This window comes from Macaca mulatta, chromosome 6 (genome assembly GCF_049350105.2).
Source record: "Macaca mulatta isolate MMU2019108-1 chromosome 6, T2T-MMU8v2.0, whole genome shotgun sequence".
NCBI classification, from domain to species: Eukaryota; Metazoa; Chordata; class Mammalia; order Primates; family Cercopithecidae; genus Macaca; species Macaca mulatta.
In genome coordinates, this window is record NC_133411.1 from 6321166 (window position 1) to 6347919 (window position 26754).

Here is a 26754-nt window from a genome sequence, read left to right on the forward strand (position 1 = left end):
CACTTCTACAGTGTGTTAAATCTTGACTTTTTCACTGACTTAATGAATCTGAGACTGTCTTGTTTGATTGTTTGCTGACTTTCTGATTTCCAAGTAATCAAAATACTGTTATATTCTCCACCAATTAGGTAGCTCTTTGGCTATGATCCCAACAATGAGTAAGGATAAATGGCTACCTTTTAAGATGAATCTGTTCTCGTTATTAGTAGTCTAGCATTTGATAGTGGAAAAAAAATATATAAGGGAACTCAATTGGCCTGAAGTTTTCAGCACAACTTTTCTCTATTCTTGGTAGAGTTATGAAGGCTTGATACTTTTTTGGAGTGAATTCATCAACCGAGTCAATAAAGTCATTTGTCATTTTCCATTAACAGACACAGACCTCATCACATTACTCATGTCTGCATCCCGAAGGCCTGTGACTTAGGGAAATTTGAGCTCATTATTTAAAATTTCATGACAACAGGGACTCATCTTCAGTTTACTTTTTAAAAATTTAAGTCATGCTCTGCAGATCCGTGAAAATGCCAGCTCTCTGACCATATGAATCTGAACACATCAAAGCATGAGAATGGTGACCAACATCACAGGGAACTGGGAGTGTAAGTGGCGCCATACCCCCTACTACTTCTGTTGATAGGAAATGAGATCTGACCTGAGAGCCCATTAAGCGTGTTTTTGCACACAATGAAAATAATACATTTCAATTCACATCCTGCTCTGAGATACAAGGCTCATCTTAGGTCATGGCTAGTTGTTGTGTCTGCAGTGCTAGTGTGACTCTAAGACTGGAGGGTAGGCACTTTCCTGCAGAGGAGAGAAGGACCGAGGGAATCAGGTCATGTCTTGCTCACCCATGTCTGGGAAGGTCTTGACCTTGACGGGTAATATAGCCTTTTCTGAGGGCCCCAGTCTTCTTAACTGAAAAATGATGGGATATAACTAAAAGATCTCTCAAGCTCTTTAACTCCTGACATGGAACACTGTATATTGGAATCAGGAGTTATGCACCATTGTGCAGTTGTGAGATTCATCCTTGTTCCTGCATCTAAATATAGCATTAGTCTACTTAGTGTGTTGCATATAACTTACATACTAAATATATAAATATACTAAAACTTATTCAATTTGTAATAGACATCTGAGTTTCCAATTTTTGGCTAGTACAAGGAACAGCACTGTGAATATTCTCTTGGTTTGCATATATGTCTCTGAGTATATATAGGAATGGAATTTTCAGAGTCATAAATATATATGCACAGGTGCAATAGACAGTACTAATCAGCTTTCCTAAGTGACTGTGTGAAGTTACACTCCCAGAAGTGTTTGTGAAATTTTCAAAATGGTTTCAAATCCTTCCCAACACTTGGTCATGTTGATATTTTTCATTTTAGGTATCTGGTAGTGTGAAATTTCATATCAATGTATTAATTAATAAGACTGAATACATTTTATATGTTTAATGGCCACTTGAGTAACCTTCTTAGTAAAGCGCTAAAATCTTTTGTGCATGTAAAATAAAGAGACCCTGTTGTTTTTCTTCTCTCTTGATGAGAGTATTGTATACATTCTGAATATAAACATTTTGTCCCATTCTGACATATATGTATTATAAAATCTTCTCTGACTCTGTGACATTTTATTTACACTTTTAATGGTGGCTTTGCTAAATAGAAATTTTTATTTTTTTAATGGAGTCCAAATTATTGATATGTCTTTAGGATTGGTGCTTTTGTACTCTGCTAGAAAAAAAAAAAAAAACCAAAAACCTCTACTCGTCCCAAAGTTGCAAAGGTCTTCTTCCACATGATCTCCTACAAGTTTTATTGTTTGCTTATCATATGTAGACCACTTAATTTTTGTATATGGCATGGAAAAAAGTCAACACTCATTTTATCCATATGGTTATTGTGGTCGATTGTTTTTAAAATGGCTGAAAGGATTTTCCTTTCTGCACCCACGCTTTTGGTGGCTGAACCATTTTGCATTCTCACTGGAGGTAAATGAGAGTTCCTGTTTCTCCATGTTCTCATCAGCATTTGACATTGTCAGTGTTTTGGATTTTCTCTATTCTAAGAGATGTGTAGTGGTGCCTCATTGATGTTTGAGTTTGCAATTCCCTAATGACGTATGATGTTGAGATCTTTTTATATGCTTATTTGCCATGTATATCTGTTCTTTGATTAGGTGTCTGTTCAGATTTTTGTCCACTTTTTGTTATTCTTATTGTTATTTTCCTTTCTGCACCCACACTTTTGGTGGCTGGACCATTTTGCATTCTCACTGGAGGTAAATGAGAGTACCTGTTTCTCCATGTTCTCGTCAGCGTTTGACATTGTCAGTGTTTTGGATTTTCTCTATTCTAAGAGGTGTGTAGTGGTGTCTCATTGATGTTTGAGTTTGCAATTCCTTAACGACATATGATGTTGAGATCTTTTTATATGCTTATTTGCCATCTATATCTGTTCTTTGATTAGGTGTCTGTTCAGATTTTTGTCCACTTTTTGTTATTCTTTTTGTTATTTTTATTGTTTTCTTATTCTTGGATTGTAAGTGTTATTTGTATGTTTTGTGTAACAGTCCTTTATTGGCTATGTCTTCTACAAATATATTCTCCCACTCCGTGTCTTGTCTTCTCATTTTCTTGACATTTATTTCACAGAGCAGACATTTTTTATTTTAATGAAGTACAGCTTGTCATTATTTCTTTCATTGGTTGTGCCTTTGATGTATCAAAAATGCCATTGTCATATCCAAGGTCACCCAGATTTTCTCCTATGTTATTTTCTAGGAGTTCTATAGTTGTGCATTTTATATTTAGCTCTATGATCCATTGTGAGTTAGTTTTTGTATGGAGTATAAGGTCTGCATTTACATGCATTTTTAAAATTTATTTATTTATCTTATTTTGTTTTTTGAAATGGAGCCTCACTCTGTTGCCCAGGCTGGAGTGCAGTGGTGTGATCTCGGCTCACTGTGACCTCTGCCTTCCGGATTCAAGTGATTCTCCTGCTTCAGCCTCCTGAGTAGCTGGGATTACAGATGCACACCACCATGCCTGGCTAGTATTTTTGTATTTTTAGTAGAGACGGAAATTCATCATGTTGGCCAGGCTGGCCTTGAACTCCTGACCTCAACTGATCCACCGTCCTTGGCCTCCCTAAGTGCTAAGATTACAGGTGTGAGCCACTGTGCCTGGCAGATTAATTTTTTTGCGTTTAGATGCCCAGTTGTTTCAGTATGACCAGTTTAAAAGGCTATCTTTTCTCCATTCCATTGCCTTTGCTCCTTTGTCAAAGATTAGTTGACTATGTGTATGTGGGTGTATTATTGGCCTTTCTATACTGTTCCACTGATCTATTTGTCCATTCCTTGTAACTTTATAGTAAGTCTTGAAGGTGGGTGTTGTCAGTCTTTGTTCTCTTCCTTCAGTATTGCTCTGGTTATTTTAAGTGTTTTGCCTCTCTATATAAGCTTTAGAATCAGTTTGTTTATATCCTTAAAACAACTTCCTTTAATTTTGATTGGCATTGCACCAAAGCTGTAGATTAAAATGGGAAGAACTAATCTCCTGACAAGATTGAGTCTTCCGATCTATGGACCTGAAATACCTCTCTATAGTTTTTTCTTTGATTTATTTCATCAGAGTTTTGTAGATTTTTCTCATGTAGGTGTTGTACATATTTTGCTGGATTTATATCTATTTCATTTTTGGGGTGCTAATATAAATGACATGTTTTTAATTTTCAATGAATTCTGTTCGGTTGTCATGGTTGTCACTGGCATGTAGAAAAGCAATTGACTTTTGTGTATTAGCCTTTTATCCTGCAACTTTACCATAACTTATTAGTTCCAGAAATTTCTTGGTGGATTCTTTCAAATTTCTACATAGACAATCATGTCGTCTATGAACAAAGATAGTTTTATTTGTTCTTTTCCAATCTGTATACCTTTTATGTAATTTTCTTGCTTTATTACACTAGATAGTACTTCCATTACAGTGTTGAAAAGGAGTGGTGAGAGGAGTCATTCTTATTTGTTCCTGATTTTAGTGGAGAAGCTTTAAGTTTCTCACCATTAATTATAATGTTAACTGTATATTTTTTGTAGATGGAAATTCTCCTCTATTCCTAGTTTGCTGGAATTTTTTTTATCATGAATAAGTGTTAAATTTTATCAAATGGTTTTTTTCTTCATCTATTGATATGATCATGTGTTTTTTCTTCTTTAGACTATTGATGTAATAGGTTACATTAATTGACATTTGAATATTGAACAGGCCTTGCAGACCTAGGATTAATCCCACTTGGTCATAGTGTATAGTTCTTCTCATGCATTGTTGGATTCAATTTGCTAACATTTTGTTGAGAATTTTTGTATCTATGTTTATGAGAGATAAGAAAAACTTTCTTTTCTTGTGACATGTTTGTCTGGTTTTGATATTAGGATAATGCTGACCTCATCTTATAATTTAGGAAATATTCCCTTTGCTCTGATTTATTGGAAGAGATTGTAGAGAATTAGTGTAATTTCTTCCCTAGTCTCTGGTGTAATTCACAGAGAACCCATCTGGGCTATTTGTTGCTTTTTATGCACAGAGTCCTGAGCTCTGAAGCAGTGGAACGTGGGACTGGGGTCCTAGAAATGAGCCAGAAATCTTCCAATCAAGGTGGACAACCATGCAGAGCCAATTTTGGAGGATGATCTGCCATTGTTTATTATATTGTGATTATAGGTTTTTGTTTTTTGGTTTTCTCGGGGAAGGGCCTATTGAAATTTATAGGAGGGATTTAGTTGCTATTTGAAAACACAAAAATATTTAAATACTCTTCACCAAATGCATAAATTATACCAAAGAACATCCTGGCAGAGAAGAGGATAATCTATTTATGGAAAAAGAAATTATTAGTTGGTCTTTAGCCATCTACCAATGAATTTTAGCAAGGTTAATTTTCTGCTTGACTTGGGGGTCATCAGAAATCATCCTGAACATAGAGCATTGCTGGTGGAAATCCAGTGTTCCATGAAGAACCTCTAGAATCTGGAAGATAATATACAGGTGTCCCTTACCCTAGAGGGAAAAAGAATAAAAAGCAAAGAAAGAAAGAAAATTCCAGTCTTTGGAAAAACTGTGCTTTATTTTTATAATGCCCATCTTTTGGTTGATTCTGGCAAGAAACGTGCATAAAAGGTGTCCATCATAAGAGCTTCTCACATTGAAAACTGGCTGTAATTATTCAGTTGCACTTTTCCTCATAAGTTTAAGAAATTTAATAAGTACAAATCATCTTTCTGGAACAAGTACAATGTATAATAAATAATTTCAGAAATTGAAGTCTCTGTATTTACATATAATTAAGATAAACATTATATTGTACCTCAGGAGACAAAAAGTTCTCCTCTTGGTATACACAATATATGCTGTAAAATTGCATGGGGTAAAAGGGCATAATTAGTTGTATGTCCTTTGGTTACTCTGTGGGCAGTTACTAGTAGCTCATCTCCTCTTTGTTTCAGCACTGCTCAAGCTATCTGCCTTGCTGATCAACCAAAGCCTGTGAAGGAATATAAGTATCCTGAGAAATTGCCAGGAGAATTATATGATGCAAACACACAGTGCAAGTGGCAGTTCGGAGAGAAAGCCAAGCTCTGCATGCTGGACTTTAAAAAGGCAAGTGATTATTGGCACATGCTCAATGCAACATGATTCATAAGACTGTTTTATTTAGTGTAACTGATGTTGATGTATTCTACATTTATTGGGTACCTACCAAATGTCAAATCCTGTATGTTAAGGCTGGTCCTGTATAACAGGGAACACATGTTTCACTGGCAAAGAAGATGACAGGAGATACTGTTGTGGGTATCAATTTTCATTTGAGAGCTGACTTGGCCTGTTAGGTTGGATCTTTCTTTCTGATTTATCATGTGGGAGTTCAGCAATAACGTTTAGTCAGTGTAAGTTGGCAAATTAATACTCTGCATTTTTAAAAATGGTTTTAAAAAAACAAAGTCCCCCTCCTCTCTCCCAATATAAGCATATTTTATTATAAAGCAGCAGCCTACCTAGGGCTACTGATTAATAAATTTCCCTCAAACAAGGTATTTATAGAGTTGTCTCTCATAGAAGGTAGTATCTACTCCGTCAACCCCAGGAACTTTACCAGAGTGATTTACTAACAGAAATTCCTCATGTAACACAGAGACATATGCTCTTGCTAGAAAGGGAAAATTGAGATTTAGGAACCTGCTCTATCAAACACAGGAAAAGCTACCCATAAATTAAATAAAAGTAACTATTTTTAAGGTTTCTCTTATTCTAGTTTATAATAAAATCAAGAAGAAATTAGAAAAAAATATAGTCCTCCAGAAACTTCCACACATTTCAAAATGCATTGGGAATACTCCCAACTTAAATCTAACGTGATAATCTTCTTTCTTCTAAAGTCAAGCAGAGCTCCCCCAGAGTTCAATTCCAGCTCTGTGCCAGAACTGGATCCTTATCTCCTCGGCTGGGGAGTCCCAGACTGGAACAAGAGCTGTAAATCCGTCAGCAGCAGCAGCAGCCATTCTCAATAGTGCCTTTTCTTGTGGGCAGAAGATGTGAATTCCCTAAGAAATTTTTTTTTCAGTGTTACTCTTCTTTGTTTGTTAAGGAAAATGGACAAAAAATTAATGGTTTTTTTTTTTTTTTTTTTTTTTTCCCAAAGGTAGGATCTTCTAGATCATGCTTCTGGTTTCCATGGTAGTTAGCTTTGTGACCACAGACTGTGTCATTCATGGTGCCCTGGTGTCATTTGGAAAACATAGGCAATGAAAAGTTAAATGCAAGGTGCATTTTTATTCTTGAGGAAATATTTACATGCAGAGAAACACACTCATTTTACATGTGCAATCTGAATGTTAACAAATGTATTCTCCCATGTTACTGGCATCTTAATCAAGACACGTTTTATTTACATAAAGCCAGAACCTTCCCTGTGCCCCTCTTTCAACCCCTCCCTGACTCCAGTAAGTAACAATTATTCTCATTTCTATCATAATTGCTAAATGTTGCCTGCTCTTGAACATTATAATTACCTTGCTCCGTATATTAATATTAAAAGTAAATTGTATAATATTTCACCATGAATAAGTGTGATGTTAGCTGTTGGTTTTTATACAGATACCCCTTATCACACTGAGGAAGTTCATCTCTAATCCCAATTCGTTCAGAGATTTTATCACACAATTGTGTTGAATTTTGTCAAATTTTTTCCTACATCTATTGATATAGTTATATTGTTTCCTCCTTTGTTCTGTTACTGTGGTGAATTACATTGATTGATCTTTAGTTTTTTCCATTGGACTTTGAATGTTAAGTCAATCTGCATTCCTGGGATGACCTCACTAGGTTGTGATCTATTGTTCATTTCTATAATCTGCTGAGTTGATTTGCTAATATTTGCTCATGATTTTTACATTTGTGTTCTTGATTGATATTATTGGGAAAATTCTTTCTCATAATTTCTTTTCAAGAATTGATTATCAGAGTTGTGCTGACCTAATAAAATCAGTTGACAGTATCCCCTCCTCTTCTGTTTTCTTAAAGAGTTTGAAAAAGGTTGGTGTTGTTTCTTCCTTAAATGTTGATTAGAATTCACCAGTGAGTTCTGTGTATGAAAAGGTTTTTGTAATTACTGATTCAACTACACTAACAGATAAAGCGTTATTCAGAAGACCCTCCTAGCTAGACTGATCAAATTCATTGGAAAAAGTAAAGAAATCATTAAAAGTGACATTAAAGGAGATATTTTTTCAACAAATGACTATGAATTCCTTTAATTACTGTAAGATCTATAATGATATATCCTCTTTCATTCCTCGTAATGATAATATGTATTTTAAAATCTTTTTTTTCTTACCAGTCTAGTTAGGAGTTTATCATATTAATCCTTTCAAAAACATCAATATTGGCCTTAATGTTAATTTTTAAAATTTGTTTGTTGGATTCTTTTCTATTTCACTAAGTTCTGTTTTGTCTTTATTATATTCCAAGGCTGAGTATGCATGTCTTTTTCGTGCTCTTTGAAGTAGCAGCTTGAATCATTGACTTTAAAACTTTCTTATTTTCCTAATATAACCATTTGATATATGTAAAGCTATTCATGTCTTTCTAAGCACATTTGCTGTATTCTGAAAATGTTTACATATTGGGTTTTTAATATTATTAAGCATATCTTCTAATTTAACTAGTAACTTCTTCATTAACCAACATATTATGTAGAAATATATTAAATATTATTTAATTGCCAAATAATTCTCCAGATAGCTTATTAGTTTTGATTTCTAATTTCATAATTTTGTTAAGAGAATATACTCTGCATATTCTTTTGAAATGTATTGACACATATTTCATAGCTTAGCATATGATCTATGTTGGTGAACATTCTGTGGAGATTTGAATATAAATTCTGCAGTGGTTGGGTAGAATATTCAAGAAACAACTATTTTTAAAATAATATTTCTTACACCTTCTGCATCATCCATCATATTTCCTACTTGTTCCATCAATTTCACAAAGATGAGTGTTAAAATCTCCAGCAATGATTACATATGTTTCTATTTCTCATGTTAGTGCTATTAGTTTCTGTTTTATATATTTTGAAGTTTCACAATTAGGTGCAGATACATTTAGAATGGCTATGTCTTCTGACTCTTTTCACATTGTAAAATACCCTCCTTTATTGTTGGGTAATATTACTTTGCTTGAATTCTACTTATCTGATATTAATATAGCCACATCAGCTCACTTGGGATTTCTCTTTGCATGATCGCTTTTTCCATTCTTTTACTTTCAATTGATGTGTGTGTTTGTATAAAATGTGTCTGCTGTAAACATCCTTTTGCCTAGTATTGCTTTTCTGTTCATTTGAACAGTCTCTGACCTTTCACCAGCATGTTTAATCTCTTTATATTTAATGTAAAAATTATATAGTAGATTTAAATCTACCATTTTGCTATTTGTTTTCTATTAGTCTCATTTCTGTTTTGTTTCTCTGTTCCCTTTCTTCTGCCTTCTTTTAGATTAAACTATTTTTTTAATTTAGTATTTTACCTTGACTTGCTTTTTAACTATACTTCCTTATGTTAATTTATAGTGGTTGCTTTAGAGATGACAGCATGCATCCTTAGAGCCTTAGAGCCTAGGTAGAATTAACGTTGTGCCTACTTTCTGCAAAATGCAAGGTCCTTACAACAAATAAGTCCATGCGTCCCTCTTTTTCAATCATTGACATGTATTTCATTTCTCTGCAAATTAAATGCCACAAAATGCAATGTTGTAGTTTTTGTTTTAAAATAGCTGCTTTTAAATAAGATAAGAAATTAGACCATCTTTTATATTTACTGTTTAGTATCTATGTTTTCCTATAGGTCTGTTTCAAAGTGATATCGTTTCCCTAAGGCCTAAAGAACTTCCTTTAGTATTTATTCTAGCACATAGCTGCTAACCGCGAATTATCTTCAGTTTTCTTTATCTGAAAATGTCGAGAATTCATCCTCGGTTTTGAGGATGAAAAGTGTTTAGATAAATCAGTGAAATATACCTTTGGCTTATTGTAAGTTTAGTTCCAGAATTCCATTTTTTATAGTTTCTGTTTATGTTCTGCATTTTCCCATTTATTCATTTATTATCTCTACTTTTTCTTGAATAGTATATTATTTTATGTTATAGGTATTTCTATTATATTATGTTATTACATATAAGGTGAGTCCTTTTGATCCCCGAAGACTTTGTTTTATTCTTCATTAGGGCTCATCTCTTTCTGTTTTCTCTGGGCCCTGTGGTGTAGCCGGTACTCTCGTGTGTGGTTCTTCTCCATGAGGCATGGACTTCTGGGCTTTCCACTGAATGCCCAGGATGCTCATTGAGGTCTCTCTACTCTGTGTGAGCCAAAACTCTAGTTTCTCCCAGCCCTAGGCATCCTCTGTCTTGAAGCCCTCATCAGCTTTCATCCTGCAGCTGTGGTCCTCTGCTAGGCCACCCGGAATATCCTCCTATGTGGCAGCTGCTCACCCCTTACCATTAGGACCTGTAGCAAATCCTAAGACAGACACCTGGGACCCCCAGCCCAATGTAACATTTTTCCATATGAGCCGACTCTCAATTAGCTACTGAACAGGCCTCAACTCTGACCTCTGCATCCTCCAATCAGTGAGACTGCTATCATCCCCCTGTGATGCACCTCCCCACAGCAAGGGTCTGCAAAGTGCTCCCAGGAAGAGAGGTGGGCAGATGTGGCATTCTCCTACGTGTTTTCCTTCTCTTGAGCATCACAGTACTGTGTTGACTATTGTCAAGACCTAAAACAATTGGTCCATATATGTGGTGTATATAATTTCATAGTTTTGTGGCAGTTTTGTTTTGTTTTGCAGAAAAGTGAATTTGATACCAGTTACTTTACAGTGGACACTAGAAGTAAAGTATCTTTTAAAATTAAACAAACAATACATCCATTAAAATCACGTCATGTCAGATCATTCCTTATGATATAACATGTTCTTTAACACAAACTTTATGTGTTTTATTTATTTATTTATTTATTTATTTATTATTTATTTTGATGGAGTCTTGCTCTATCACCCAGGTTGGAGTGTAGTAGCACCATCCCAGCTCTCAGCTTACTGCAACCTCTGCCTCCCAGGCTCAAGCCTCAGCCTCCTGAGTAGCTAGGATTACAGGCACATGCCAGCATGCCCAGCTAATTTTTTGTTGAGACAGTGTTTCACCATGTCGGCCAGGCTAGTCTTGAATTCCTGACCTCAAGCAGTTCGCCTGCCTTGGCCTCCCAAAGTGCTGGGATTACAGCTGTGAGCCACCGCACCCAGCTTTGTATTTTCTTTTAAAAATTAAAAGCTATTTGTGTGGCCAGTAACTCTCAGTCATCAAATCTCAAAATTACATATGGCGTGGCAGTTAAGAGATTTTTTTTTATTTTCTATGTGAATTGAAACATCTCAGAACAATTTAAACTGTAAAACTTATTTTTTTAAATGAACACCTGCTGAATTGTTATTTAAAAGGGCCTATTTTGTTCAGACATAATGTAGAGATCAGGAAGTTTCTTAATGGGAGGATATAAAACAAGAAATAACAATAAGAAGCAAATGACCCAGTGCCCAGACCAGCCCTGGGCACAGTAGACTCACTCAGAAATATACTAATCTAGATGATGGATGGATGATATTTTAGGAAGGGATAAATCTGTTTTAAATACCTAACACTATTTAGTTTGAAAAGTGAATAGACAATGTAAATGCGTATGCATCCTTTTTATGTATATGTGAATGTATATTTGGTGTATATGTATGTTTACATACTTACATATAATACAGGGCACATATATGACAATGGATTTTTCTGTTCACTGATGTGGAGTAATAATCAGGATTAGTAATAAAAGCATCTCACAGCTTGAAAAATAATGACAATGCACTGTATATCTGACTGTAACATCGATTGTAACTGCATTCTTTTTTTCCATAAGTTATTGGGGTACAGGTGGTATTTGGTTACATGAGTAAGTTCTTTAGTGGTGATTTGTAGGATTTTGGTGCACCTATAACCCGAGCAGTGTACACTGCACCATATTTGTAGCCTTTTATCTCTCGGCCCCACTCCCACTCTTCCCCTCAAGTCCCCAAAGTTCATTGTATCATTCCTAGGCCTTTGTGTTATCATAGCTTTGCTCCCACGTATCAGTGAGAACATACAATATTTGGTTTTCCATTCCTGAGCTACTTCACTTGGAACCATAGTCTCCAATCTCATCTGGCTCACTGCAAATGCTGTTAATTGATTCCTTGTTATGGTTGAGTAGTATTCCATCATGTATATACACCACGGTTTCTTGATCCACTTGTTGATTGATGGCCATTTGGGTTGGTTTCACAATTTTGCAATTGTAAATTGTGCTGCTATAAACATGCGTGTGCAAGTATCTTTTTGAATAATGGCTTCTTTTCCTCTGGGCAGATACTCAGTAGTGGAATTGCTGGATCAAATGGTAGTTCTACTTTTAGTTCTTTGAGGAATCTCCACACTTTTTTCCATAGTGGCTGTACTAGTTTACATTCCCACCAGCAGTATAGAAGTGTTCCCTGTTCACTGCATCCATACAAACATCTACTGTTTTTTGATTTTTTGGTTATGGCCATTCTTGCAGGAGTAAGGTGGTATTGCGTTGTGGTTTTTATTTGCATTTCCCTGATCATTAGTGATGTTGAGTAGTTTTTCACGTTTCGGCCATTTGTATATCTTCTTTTGAGAACTATCTATTTATGTCCTTAGCCCATTTTTTAATGGGATTGTGTATTTTTTTCTTACTGATTTGTTTGAGTTCATTGTAGATTCTGGATATTAGTCCTTTGTCAGATGTATAGATTGTGAAGATTTTCTCTCACTCTGTGGGTTGTCTGTTTACTCTGCTGACTATTCCTTTTGCCACGCGAAAGCTCTTTAGTTTAATTAGGTCCCAGCTATTTATCTTTGTTTTTATTGCATTTGCTTTTGGCTTCTTGGTCATGAAATTCTTTCCTAGCCAATGCCTGAAGGGTTTGTCCAATGTTATCTTCTAGAATTTTTATAGTTTCAGGTCTTAGGTTTAAGTCCGTAATCCATCTCGAGTTGAAGAATGTGGTACAGACAATTTGAGGAAGTGAATCTGGTGGTGTGCCATTCACAATGTTGAAGCACCACAATACGGTTTCAGCCCAGCCATCGGAAAATGTTGGTTTTACCTGGGGTGTTATGTTGTGATGATAAACCTTAACCAAGTTTATATTACTGAAATTGGTCTTTGTGAACATAACTCTTAAATTATGGACTAGAATGAAAAGAGAGAGGCTTCGTTAAAGGTAGTGTACCTTAGCTGCAAAGATAAAGCAAGAGTGAATACTCTGCATAGGTTTGGCTCTTTTCTATCCAAGTTAGGTGTTTGTTATTAAAAACATGTTGTCTTCATCGTGTACCTATCATGCTTTGTCAGTGTTGCTTCGGTGGCCTGACCCTGCAATCTGAAACATAAGTCACCAGAATTGCTTTGAAATTTGATCACCTCAGCATCTTAGGTACTGCTGTTAAACTGGGACTTCCCCCAACACCCAGCAAGTCTTACATTCCAACTGCCTGGACTCTAGAACCATGTTTAATAGGATCTTTGTTCCAAGAAGACTCTGAAGTTTCATTAAGGATATAATGACCTACAACAATAGTGCTTTAATAAAATCATGGTATGTTATGTACTTTTTCTATTTAATGTTTATGGATACATAATTGTTGCACATATTTATGGGGTACTTGTAATACATTGATACTAAAACAGAAGAGTTCCCTTTTCCTTCTTGCAGGACATGCAACAGGGTTGTGGCTCACTCCTCTGCACCCCTCTGCTCAAACCCCTAGGGGGAGCATGCAGACAGGCAGGTACAGAGACTATGGGGAGCACTCTTGGGCTTCGGCCCCACGGCCGCCTCTAGGAGTGGTGTCTGCAACTCCCAGAACTCCCAAAGCCCAAGTGGGCATGTGTTACGTGCTCTCCTTCAGCTTCGCCATCTGTGGACGACTTGTGTTAACCAGCTCGATAAACCCTCTGCCTTATTCCAAGGGCAGCGGACCAGTGTGACAGCTTTCTGTATCCCAAGCTCTCTCCCAGTGTACTGGAAAAATTGGGTCACCCCCGTGGCCTCGAAGATGAGTGCGAGGTTTTATTGAGTGATGGAGGTGGCTCTCAGCAAGATAGACGGGGAACCGGAAGAGCAGGATGGAGTGGGAAGATGGTCTTCCCCAGGAGTCAGGCTGCCCAGTGGCCAGACCCTTCTCTGGCTGCCCCCAGCTGAATTCCCCTTAGCATCCAGACATCCCTCCTCTCTTCCTTTGCTGCGTCATTCATCTTTCCGCCGTCACTGGTCTGCCAGTCTGCTGGTGTCTGCTGGTCTGTTCCTCTGCTTTTCTTGACCACGTTCAGCCACTGTGTGTGCCCATTAAGATCTCAGGTTTCTGTGGGCACAGGATCAGGGGCATGGCAGGCCAGAGTAGTCTTGGAAAATGTCACATTTGGGCATGAAAACAGGAGTGTCTGTTCTCACTTAGGTCTGTGGGCACAGGTGTGAGGGTGGAGTCCTCTCCAGGGACCCTGCCTTTTCTAATCAGCACCTCCCTGCCACCTCCCATTATCAGTACAGGCACATAATGTGTAATGTTCAAAGCGGAGAAACTGGAATATCCTTACCTTAAATGTTCATCATTTCTTTGTGTAAGGAACATCACACTCTTCTAGTTATTTTGAAATATACAATAAATTGTTAACTATCGTCACCCTATGGTCCTACTAAACATTAGGTGTTATTCCTTTTATCTAACTGTATTTTTGAACCCACTAACCAACTCTTCTTTATTCCTCCCATCCCCCTCCACTACACTTCTCAGCCTCTGGTAACCATCATTCCACCATTATGAAATCCATTTTTTCACTTCCATATGTGAGTGAGAATGTACACTATTTTTATTTTGTCATCACAACTCTTTAAGACACTATAGTTTTTATTTGTTTGTCTGGGACAGAGTGTCATGTTTTTTAAATGGCAGGGAAGTACATCTATAGGATATCAAGGTCCCAAATGATGTTTTAAATGTCGAAAGACAATACCATAGGTTATGTGATTTTCAATTTTCTTATAACTTTGTGATTTATTCCAGCCTTGAGGACTGGAGTTGGGGATTGAGCAGGCTCCAAAATGAGGCTGAAAAACAGAGATGGCATGAGCCGAGTCACAGACTGAATTAGAGAGCCACATGATTTGGCAGTGAGCTGTCACCAGCATCCTATATTTGAAGGCTTTATACTTTAAAAAGTTGAAAGCCCATCCCTTTAACAGTATCTTCGTCAGTATTTATTCTGCAAAATGCTCCCCCAAAACTACAACATAAGAATATTCTGAAATTACTCTGAATGGTAGTCTGAATCGTGTTCATCTTAAGTCATCTTTGGCTTTTTATGATCACAGTTTCCTGATTCTTGCTAATGTTATTGTACGTAAAGTTTTCCTGGTCCTCTGTCACTGGTTTTTATAGGAGCAAATGAGTACATATTCAATGTGCCCAGAAAGCATTTATTGAAAGATGAGTAGCAAGCACTGTACCAGATAATGATAAGGAACGTAGTAAAAAAATTTAACATTTTAAAACACAATTTACCTTGTATTATCTTGAGTAGTCTTAGAAACAGCCCTGTGAATGAGGACCCTAACTCCCTAAGGTCACAGTAGTCACACGGCAGAGCCCTGAACGCAGATGGAGACCTGTGCCATTGTCTCCTCGAGCCCTTAAAGTGAGAAAGGAAATGTGAAGTGCCTTCGTGCCTTTACTTTGGGTGCCAGGCCCTGAGGCGAACACATTACCTATAACCACAGCATTTGGCCCCCAGGACAAGTCGACGATTCGATGTTGTTATCCTCATGTGCACACTGAGGACTCAGGGGTCCTGCCTGCCCAGATCTGCCTGCAAAATCTACACTGGATCTGCTTGTCTGCCTAGGAATCCCAAACTCTACTAGACCATTGTGGCCATCTCCCAGATCACCCAACCACACGAGCAGCTTCTGCTTTCACATTCATTCATTCATTCATTCAGTATGAAGGAATCTGCTTTCACACTCATTCATTCATTCCTTAGGTATGCGTGCTCAGCCTCCTGAAGCAGGAGGTCTCTATGCCCCGTCGGTCCAGGAGGTCTCTGTGAGCCACCCAGGGGCTGCCCCACCTCTCTCCCTAGCTCTGGTTCTGACCTATCATATTGCCACCCAGACATCGAGCCGGTGTGCACAGGCTGTGGTTTTAAGGAAGTTTATTTTTATCCTGGCATTCTATCAAGTTGTCATTCCTGCAAGCAAATAGAACTGTCCAGTTGTCTATTTGGAGAATTACATTCAGGGCCCTTGAATTCATGGATTCCTTGGTTTCTGCATACACTTTTTATCTCTAAACACCATTCTGGCCAAGAACAGAGGCCCCTGACACCATATACTAATGAACATAATTAAAGCCTGTCTGAAGGAGAGCAAACCAGGGTGCTCAGCAGCAGTCTTCATGGGAGCAGCCATAGGAGCATCACTGTCTGTTCCCTGCTGACAAAGACCTCAGCCAGGCAAAGCCCTGGCCGTCAACACAACACACCACAAGGGCGAGGATCCCAGGGGACGCAAAAGATCATGACATTTAATTGCACAGTGATTGTAACCATATGAGATTTTAAACCATAGCACAATATGAAAGCAATTGATATCTGAATTAAAACACTGAACGTTTACTTGTTAATATTTCAAGCTCCAAAATCTGGTTTATTAGTGAAGGAGATACAGCCAGGGAAAATATGAAGCTGTGTCTTTAATAAGTACCTTAACTTCTAAGTATATAATGAAATACATGCAGGAGATTTAAGAACTAGTGTTAAAACCCTTCATGAGATGACTCACACAATGCAGAAAACCTTCTTTTCACATGATTGAAATATGGAGTGAGATCACCATGCAGCAAAGTGCCATCTTCCCAGCTGCACTACGTTGATGTGCTTCACTGCCTGCATTTTCCTCATAACATGAATCACCCAGTAGAGGCAGCCATGTAATTTATTGGAGAATAATGCAGCACTTGTTTAAATATTCTGAACAGTTGTGCAGACAATTTAAGAAATGTTTTCAACCTGTCTAGTTGAGTCTACCACCAGCATTCCGGAAGGTTCCATCATTTCACAAGTCCTACTGTTTGCCCTTCATTGAGACATTCCTTTGAACTCAGTAAAAACAATTCCTTGCACTTGGAGAGTCTTTTATAGTTTATAAATCTTTATCACTGGGGCATCTCTTTCTGTACGCGCTAATTGGTGATTTATGGCAAATTCCTTCTTTACCCTATGAAAACCAAGAAGCAAAGAGGGTCATATTCACAATGGAACCTCTTGCCTGGCAAGATGCCTCACATATTTTAAGCTTTAATCACATATTTGGGGATGGTAGATGCATGGTGAAATGGTTGGATGGATGGATGGATGGATGAATGGATGGATGGATGGATGGATAAATAGATGGACAGATGGACGGATGGACAAGCTAACAAGCATCCTAAACATTCTTAATTTAAAAATAAGAATTCAGACTTGGAGAGATTCATGGAAGGTGGGATTGAGAAGGATACATTATGAAATATTAAGTTTAGGTTTTTTAACTTTTCATAGTTTTCTGCAGTGTCTGAATTAAGCATATTTTACATTTTAATTTAGAAAATATAATTTTGTTAAATAGATAATATATAAATAAAACAAATAAAGTATAAGAGATGGAATTAATTTGAACCAAGTCTAGAACATGAGTCTCCTTACTCCTCACTCTATTATATGCTATCATATTGCTAAGTAGGCATTTCCTTGTAAATTATATCTGTTGTTTTCACCTTAAATCTCTCAGTGATATTTTTATTGTAGATGAATGGACAATATGATGTAATCCTAATGACCTTTTAAAAAATTTCTTTAGGACATCTGTAAAGCCCTGTGGTGCCATCGTATTGGAAGGAAATGTGAGACTAAATTTATGCCAGCAGCAGAAGGCACTATTTGTGGGCATGACATGGTAAGAAGCTAACTATAGGTATAGCATCGTCTTCAGATGCTAGTCTTTCAACCCATGCATCTTTACTCCTCTTGCATAGGTATTTTTAAAACATGTATTTCTCATATACATATGCATACCCATGCTCCTATCAAACACTGTGTTTATTTTATATTGATAATGTGAAGAGGAATCCTTTTCTCACTTTTGTGAAAATAAAATTGATGAGCTACCTGGAATTCATAGACACAGAGATCAGACAATAGATGATGACAGATTCAGTCTATTGAAGGGAAACGTTAAGCCATTGATGACCATTTATCATGAAAAGGAACAGCATTAAACAGTGCTGTGAAAGTCACAGAACATCAGTTTGAAGACCCTGGAGCACATCATTTTCACCTATTGTTGCCCCTGTGAGAAGAGAGGGCGCTATAGTAGAGAAAAGAAGAAGTATACAAGATGTTGCAGCAATGTGGATGCAGTTGGAGGCCGTTCATTACCCTAGGCAAACTAATGCGGGAACAGTAAACCAAATACTGCATGTTGCTACTTATAAGCAGGAGCTAAACACTGAGTACACGTGGACACAAAGATGGGAACCATATGCCCCAGGGACTACTTGAGGGGGGATGGTGGGAGGGGGCAAGAGTTGAAAAAGTATCCCATATTATACTCGCTGCACGGGTGATGAAGTTATTCAAGCGCCAAACTTTAGTGACATGTAACCTCCCCATGTAACAAATCTGTACATGTACCCCTGAACCTAAAATAAAAGTCGGAAAAAAAAAGAAATATACAGGATAACAAGTTTATTACTAAATGGTAAAGAATGACAATTTCATTATTAAAACTTTAAAAGATTATCATAATACTCCATAATAATATTTTAATTCTTTTGATTTAACTTGTAATTGCATTTTTTAAATGTAAAAGACTATTGATGAAGAAAGAAAGATCCTGGACCCAAATTATCACTATAAGTATTTTTGCTTTTTATGTATCTGAGGTTTTTAGTGGCATTAGTGAATATGAAATGATATTTAGGCATTGATCTAGTACAGTATTTGAACATGCCTAAATACCATTGTTCTATTATGTTTAAATACCAAAGAAAACACATCACATCTTACACATATTCAAATGTGACTACAGGCAGAAAGGTTTTAAAATGTTGACAACAACGCTAACACGTGTTTTCAGGTTAAATTATTGCAGTGCCAACTGAAGAAATGAACAGAAATAAGATAAACTTATTGAGAATAGCCCCCTGCCACCATTCATTCTGGGCACATTGCTAATATGCTTTTTTTTCAGTTCCTCAAAGGGCATGAGATTGATCATTGAATTCTTCTAATTCATTGAATTCTGCTAGTGATCCAGTGATACAGTTGATTTAATCCATAATACGTAATGTAATAGCAATGCTTTCAGTTTCTTGAAAGAAAATGAGTATAATGAGATATGGCGTGGAAGTTCTAATTGTCAAAGGACATCAGGTAATTTACTTGAATGTTATGCTGCAGATAATCATGACTTTTCTTCTGTCATTGATTAAAATGGATTCCTCAGGTGGTCATTTGAAAAATTATGCCTATTTCTTAAAAGACCAACAGCCTTTTTGACGTTGCCCTTGAGCTATTGCCTGCACGAAACAGGAGGTGGTTCTCCAGGCATCCTGCTGTGTTTGTGGTCAGGTGCTACTTTTTCCCAGGTAATGTAGTTGTGATGCTCTTTCAAAATAACCTGTATGTTCTGGTTACATTTTATTTATCTCAAAAGCACCATTAAATTAATTTCCATTGATATTTGACATTATTTTCCCTTGTATTTCAAATATAGCTTTTTCCTTTTTACTGAGAAAAAAAAAAAAAGGCTATATTGACATAGAGTAGGTTCCTACAAATTACACAGCTGAACCATGGTCCAAAGCAATAAAGTGTTCTGTCCAGGGTACTCGGTTGTTCAGTGGCCAATGTGGGACTCTGTAAGTCAAAGCAAATAACTGAGGCAAATCTCAATGAATGTAGAGGTTTACTTTTCCAAAGTTGAGGATGTGCTCTAGGAGGAGGTGGGACAAAAATCACAGGGGCACCTGTGACCCCTGCTCTTTCCAAAGAGGACTTTGATGACTTCAATATTTAAAGAGGAAAGAGGCCAGGCCTGGTGGCTCACACCTGTAATCCCAGCACTTTGAGAAGCTGAGACGGGCGGATCATGAGGTAAACAGATCGAGACCATCCTGGCCAACATGGTGAAACACTGTCTCTACTAAAAGTACAAAAAATAGCTGGGCCCGGTGGCAGGTGCCTGTAGTCCCAGTTACTCGGGAGGCTGAGGCAGGAGAATCACTTGAAGCCAGAGATGGAGGTTGCAGTGAGCCAAGATCGTGCCACTGCAATCCAGCTTGGGCAACAGAAGGAGAGTTGGTCTCAAAAAACAAAAACAAAAACAAAAGCAAAAACAAGAAAAAACAAAAACAAAGGAAAGAGAAGCAAGGAAAGCAGGAAAGAAGAAAAGAGGGGAGAGTAGGCAAATGAGGCCAGCAGGTACATTCTTTTGAAGCTTCAGTCAACACTCACTGAATCCACATTTTACATGTGGGTGGAGATTGAGGATTTGTGAGGATAAAGAAAACAGAGTCAAGGAAGCAGGCAAATATGCATTTGTCTGGGGTGGGTGGAGAGGTGAGTTTTAGTCTTGTCTTTGTCCTGTATCTGTGAAGATAATTAATTCACATGATCATGGTGAAATTAATTCATTAATTCATATGGTCATGGTGAAATTAATTCATTAATTCATATGGTCATGGTGAAATTCAACAGAGCTCTGTTTTGGGGTAAAGATTTGGAGGCCCACAAAGAATTTCCTTGTGAGTAATTTGTGAGGGAGGCCGCCCATGGAGACACGTGGCCTTCCATCTTCGCAGCTCCCTAGAAACAAAATGGGAGGTGGTTTTTGCACGACACAGTTCTCAAGCTTAACTTTTCCTTTTGGTATAGTGAGTGTGAAGTTCCGAGATTTTATTTTCCTTTCATACATTGTATTTTCTCAGGCTGCTAACAAAGACATACTTGAGGCTGGATAATTTATAAAGGAAAGAGGTTTATGGACTCACAATTCTACATGACTGGGGAGGCCTCACAATCATGGTAGAAGGCAAAGGAGAAGCAAAGTTATATCTTACATGGCGGCAGGCGGGAGGGAGCTTGTGTAGGGGAACTCTCATGTATAAAACTATCAGATCTCATGAGACTTATTCGCTATCATGAGACCACCATGGGAAGGACCCACCCCCATGATTCAATTACCTCCTACCGGGTCCCTCCCATGATGCATGGGAATTGTAGCTACAAGTCAAGATGAGATTTGGGTAGGGACACAGCCAAACCATGTTAGACATCCAAGTCTCACGTAAACAGTCCCTTTTGATATTAGTCGTGTGTCTGTGTGTCATTGTCATTGGTTTGCATGTGCCCCTGTGGTTTATCAGTTTAGATGTGTGTGTGGCCAGCGGTCAGTATCCCAATGTTGTTCTTCTTGATGGGACCCCATCTCCTCTCTCTGCTACTAAGGATGCTGCTGAGGCTCCACAGTGGTTGTATGAGGTGGTAACATAGACTGATATTTATTTCATTTTTAATGCCAAATGCTAAACTTAGTGCATTGTGTATATTTCATCCTCAAAGCAGCCCTACAGGTAGCCTAGTGCAGTCCCCACTGGACATTCTAGAGCTCTTTTGGGAAAGGCCCTGGGTTCCTCTGTGATCACCCCAGGAGAAATCCAGGGCAAGGGGCAGGGGCCACAGTTGAGATGCATGCCTGAAGGATTCTAGCTCTTCGGTCACTGAGGACCCCTCTTGTGAAATCAAACCAGCTCTCACTATGTGATTCCATCAGGTCCAGTGCTAGGCACTTGGCCTAGTCCTTACATTGAACCCTCCCTCTGAACTCATTCTGGTAGTTTCTATCATCCCTAATTTCAGAAGAGGACACGGGGCTCAGAGCACATGGGTGCCTTCCCCAGGTCACACAGCTCGCAGAGCTCATCTGTGATGCCCGTTTGATGACTCAGTGCTGTTTTTTCTGCTTCGATATACTGCTCCCCTGCATCTGCTGCGTTTAAGTGTGACGTGCTTATTTTGTGAGCAGCAATCGCCACAGGCATAGGCACTTTGTTGTGGCATCTTCCTCTCTAAGATAAAGCCTTTTTCATAAGTCACAGTATCTGTCAATAAGACACAAAACTGTGATAAAGTCAGTCCTAAGAAACCTAATTGGTATTTCAGTGGAAATCTATATGTATATTTAACATAGCATTCTTAATCTTGACCTGATGGCTTCACCCATCTATTATCTGCCTAAAATTAGATCTAATATTGTGTGTGTGTGTGTCTACATGCACCTATATTTCCCACAACCCCCTTAGCAGAAGATATAGTGCTTTCTCATCAGATTCTCAAAGTTTTTTTGTTTTAATACTTTTTAAAATTAGGAAAATCATTTAAGTATACTCTAACAGAAATAGCAAAAGATGTAAAAACCGAAGTTACTTTTGCATCGACTTAATACATGCATATTTTGCTATTTCCTTTCTCATTACTTTTGATTACAAAAACTGCAATTAATTTTGCATCAGCCTAATACAAGGAATTGCAAAAGTCATTATCACAGCAAAAAACTGGAATACTGCAAATGACCATCGATAGAGGACTAGTTGGATAAACACCCTGTGATTCCACAGGGTATCTGTAAAAATGTGATGAGGGTCGTGTCTATGTACTTCTGTGGAATGATGTACAGAACAAATTAAGTGGAAAAGTAGGATGGAAAAACATCTGAGTAATATGCTGTCATTTATCAAAGAAAAGTAAATACTAATCAATAGCTATTTGCTTACATTAAAAAGAATAAACCCTAAATGCTGAAAAGCTTGTAATTATTTTAGATAACTTAAAATGCTATTAAATAATCCCTAAACATCAAAGGCAGAATGAAACATTTTGACCTAATGTATCAAGTTGTTGGCTTAACCAGAATCCTAACAGAGGAATTTTTTCAAGAGACTTTAAACTCCAGTAATTAGTCTGTGCATTCCAAATGGGATAGATTCAGTGGAGAAAAAAATGCTACAAATAATTTTAAACTGTTTTCAGTAATCACGTTATTGTTGATGGATTTATTTTGCTAGGATAAAGGAAGTACTAAATGTGCTTATGTTGTTAAGAATCAAGATTTTTAATATATAAAAGAGATACATATATAAAATCAAAGAAGTTAAGTACCATTTATAGTCATAAATTTAAAATTAATACATTTCTAAGAACTAATGAAGTATTTTTTCTTTAAAATTAAAATTTTTAAAGATTAAATTAAAATGTAAAGGAAAAATTAAAATTAAAATTTTTAAAGAGGCTACAACCTCTTAATCTAGTTTTCTCAATAAAAGGAGCCAGAACTTCTTATGTAAATGGATGATTCCAGGCCTATAACAAGTGTAAAAAGTGCAGTAGAAGTTCCTCTTCAAAGAGACTTCTCTCCCCGTCTAATTAGGAATAAATAGTAACTTCCCTTAGAAGCACAATTTATTCAAAGACCCGCGCTAACATTCTTAGATATCTGCTAGCCGTAATAAAGAAATCAATGTACTCTGTGTTCTTAGCTCCCACATTTTAGCCTAAATATTTGCCCTCTCATGCTTATACTGGTCCAAGCAAGCATTAGGCCATAGCCTGTTCCTCTTCCTTATTTGAAGGTGCTTTTACCTTTCTCAGCATTCCACAGTTACTTCCTCCTTCCTTTGTTCTCCTCTGCCTTTGCCTCTTTTAAGAAGTTCTAAGGTGCTAACCAATTGGGACAAATAGAGAATGTGAGATCCCATTCCAGCCAATGGAAACCAGACACTGCAGTAGGGTGGATGTGTCAGGTTATAAATGACCCTGTATCCTTTGTTCGGTGTACTCTGGTGGCAAAACTGCTGGCAAGTGTACCCTTTCTGCAGAAAGTAAACTAGCCTTGCTAAGAGATCCTTTGTCTCGGTGAGTGTTGACTTTTTTTAACACCAAGCACCCGTTCCCCACACAAGGAATGTACAAGATGAGCCTGGGATACCTCACTGAGTCAGAAAGCTAGAAGCCTTCCAAAGATGTCTGGCTCCTGTCAAGAGGAAGCTCAAGCAACATTTCCAAAAGAAACATATGACATTAGCATATTTTTCTTTATCATTTAGAGAAAAGCATCATGGTTTTCCTGTACAATCTCAAACTCAGGGTACCAAGGTATTTGATGAAGGTTGCTTTTTCTTAAAAGAAGTAATCCAGACAATCATGAAAAAGAAAAGATTTAGAATATCATTAGTCTTGCAACACTCAAAGATGTAAAGGATCTAGGAAATGATTGTTAATGGCTGCTAAAAGTATTAGTTGGGAAGCTGGGGACCTTTGCCAGTCAGCCTATATTCCCTGAATACTGAAGCATCCTAACACCAACGCTCGAGGCCTTACCAGGCATTCTGTGTGCATATACATAAAGCCTCAATGGCTCAGTCTTGCCAAAAATCCAACTCTGAACCTTACCAACGCCTTGGATCCAATTGCCTGATTGCAGCAGATCTAGGGAACCCAAGACGCAGCCAGCAAGATCAAGAGTATGGGAAACTCCCAACAAACAGATCCATTCCTTTATCACAGGAATTCAGGAAAAAGAAAACATCAAGGGAGAGTTCGAATGTGGAGAGAGACATGAGAAGCATGTCGGCTGAATGCAATAAATGAACTGTGTTTTGATTGTGATTCTATGTTAACTGAAAGAAAAATAAAAAAAACACCAAATTGGAATTTTGAACACTTACTAGACATTTGATGATATTAAGGACTGATTGTAGGTTTCTAGGTATGACAATGGTGTTGTGGTTATGTTTTTTAATGTTCTTAATTTGGGGAACCCTTCGTGAAAGAGCTTTGAAGAAATGGTTTCAAGTCTGGGAGTCAGTGTTGGGAGAGAGAAAGTGGACGGGCATTTAGGTGAAATGAGACCGGACATGAGTTAATAAATGTTGAGGCAGGACTGCAGATTTCAAGGACTCCTGTGCTATTTCCTCTACTTGTGTGTATCTGTAAATCTTTCATTAAAAAATAAGCTTTTTACAAAAACAGAAGAGTGAAAGCTATTACCATGCCAGTACCCCTTTCTGAGTCTGTGAACTTTGCCAAGTAACAACAGCAAAGTAAATCAACAACGATGTTATGATGTACATTGAGTTTGCTCACAGATTCCTGGTAAAAAACAGTGGTTCTTTGATAAACATCCTGCTTTCGAGACAGCACTCCTGTCTTCCACTAACCTGACCTCATTCTGGGGCTTCAAATCCTGTTCATCTTCGAACCAAGACAGATTTTCCCAGAAATATTTTCAGAGTTATTTAACCTATTGAAATTCTGTTTTCATGTTTCATGTCTCCTGCATTAGAAAGCTATGACCAGACGGTTTTAAGAAAGGGAAAAAAATAAACAACAATGACAAGTAGTACACACCTGGCAGCTCCTTCCTCTCTGCACAACCAGTGCAACCTCCCTCCTGTCCCCACGCCTGTTGGAGGCTGTCTAAGAGTAGGAGCCTATTCCCGGCAATGGGCTTCTCCTTGAGCCTAAGACAGTGGACTTTGTTCTACACCTGGGGCGAGGGCAGGTAGGGATGGAAGAGATGATGTTGTTTTGCTTAAAGAAAAAAATTGACAAATTGAATGGATGAGGCTTTACTCCTCAGAATTTCTTGTTTTTAAATTGAATTGTTCTTACTTAAATAGCATTAAATGGAGCCATTTGAACTGCCATAGTATGTGGCAACACTGGTCAAATATCAGTGTCTTGATATGTGTTACCCTAATATATCATTTAATAATAGAAGTATTACTTTCCTCCTATGGAAGTAGCCTTTCTTTTTTTTCCTCTCTCTCTCTCTCAGTACAAATCTAGTGGCTCTAAACTTGGAGGTAAAAAGGGACTTGACTTCAGGTCTCCCCAGCCCACAGGCCAAGTTCTTCTTACTCCACCGGGGCCAGGACAAGGGACAAACATCTTCCTTCTTCCTCCCAACAGACAGTCTGGACCTTTAAGATCTTAGAAGTCCACACCAAACCACCCAGGGAACCACCACTGTTGGACACCATGTTAAATAGTGCATAGCGCTGATATGCGGTGCAGTGAATTTGCTACGTGGAATTTAGCATGAATTAAAACGAATGAGCACTTCTCTGGAGAAAGGGGAACAGATAGCATCTCCAGCCTTCGTGGGGAGAGATGAAATTCCACAAGGATTGCTTCATCGCCCTGGAAGCTGCGTGACCTCTAACGTGGCATCGGTTAATCGTCCCAAGGCTCTGAGCCCAGGTGCTTTGGGGTGAAAGCACAGAGCACTGGCCTGAAATGACAAGGTGTTGAGCCATGCGGAGCCCCCAGCTGTGCTTTCCTACCTGAGACTCTCTCTGTTCTGAACATGAGATGTGAAAAGCACCTTGTTTTCAGGACAGGTCAGAGTTCGCTGACTTGGGAGTTAAACAGTGAGACTGAGTATTCAGATAACACTCCTTCATTAAATGTGTTAAGTTTCCAGGAAAGCAGACATTTGAAAATGATTTTTCTATTCATCTTCCCTGTATATAAATTTATAGGAGGATGCTAGGTTTGGAAAGGAAAAAAACAACATTGAATGTACTGTATTTATATTAGGTGCTACTTGAGGGTAGGGAGGCTAACATCTGCATAGTTTGCAAAATTTCCCACTACTCAGCCTTATAGCAGTGGTGAGATGAACCCATCTACCTATCTGTCTGAGTCAAGTCAACTTATTTATGTTGAAAATTTTAGTGGTGCCGGGGAGGACAGTGTGTGAAATATGGTGATGAAGGCCCCAAGCCCACCCATGGCCACTGGTCAGACTGGTCTTCTTGGTCCCCATGCTCCAGGACCTGCGGAGGGGGAGTGTCTCATCGGAGTCGCCTCTGCACCAACCCCAAGTAAGTATGCCTTGACCTCCTTCCGCACAAACGACAATTTCCATGCCATCAACCCTCCAAGCAGTATGCCTGTGTCTCAGCTCTCTCTCTCTTTTTTT

The 26754-nt window shown here is 38.0% G+C and overlaps 1 protein-coding gene across 1 annotated transcript in view; it reads left to right on the top strand.

The window, feature by feature from the left end:
- The window catches only part of ADAMTS16 (ADAM metallopeptidase with thrombospondin type 1 motif 16), a 180989-nt gene that overhangs the window by 67181 nt on the left and 87054 nt on the right, over window positions 1-26754 (top strand). The window contains exons 10-12 of the mRNA XM_001082662.5: window positions 5518-5671; window positions 17569-17664; window positions 26508-26656. Of these exons, the coding sequence (XP_001082662.2) occupies window positions 5518-5671; window positions 17569-17664; window positions 26508-26656 (399 nt within the window). The remainder of the gene's footprint in view (window positions 1-5517; window positions 5672-17568; window positions 17665-26507; window positions 26657-26754) is intronic.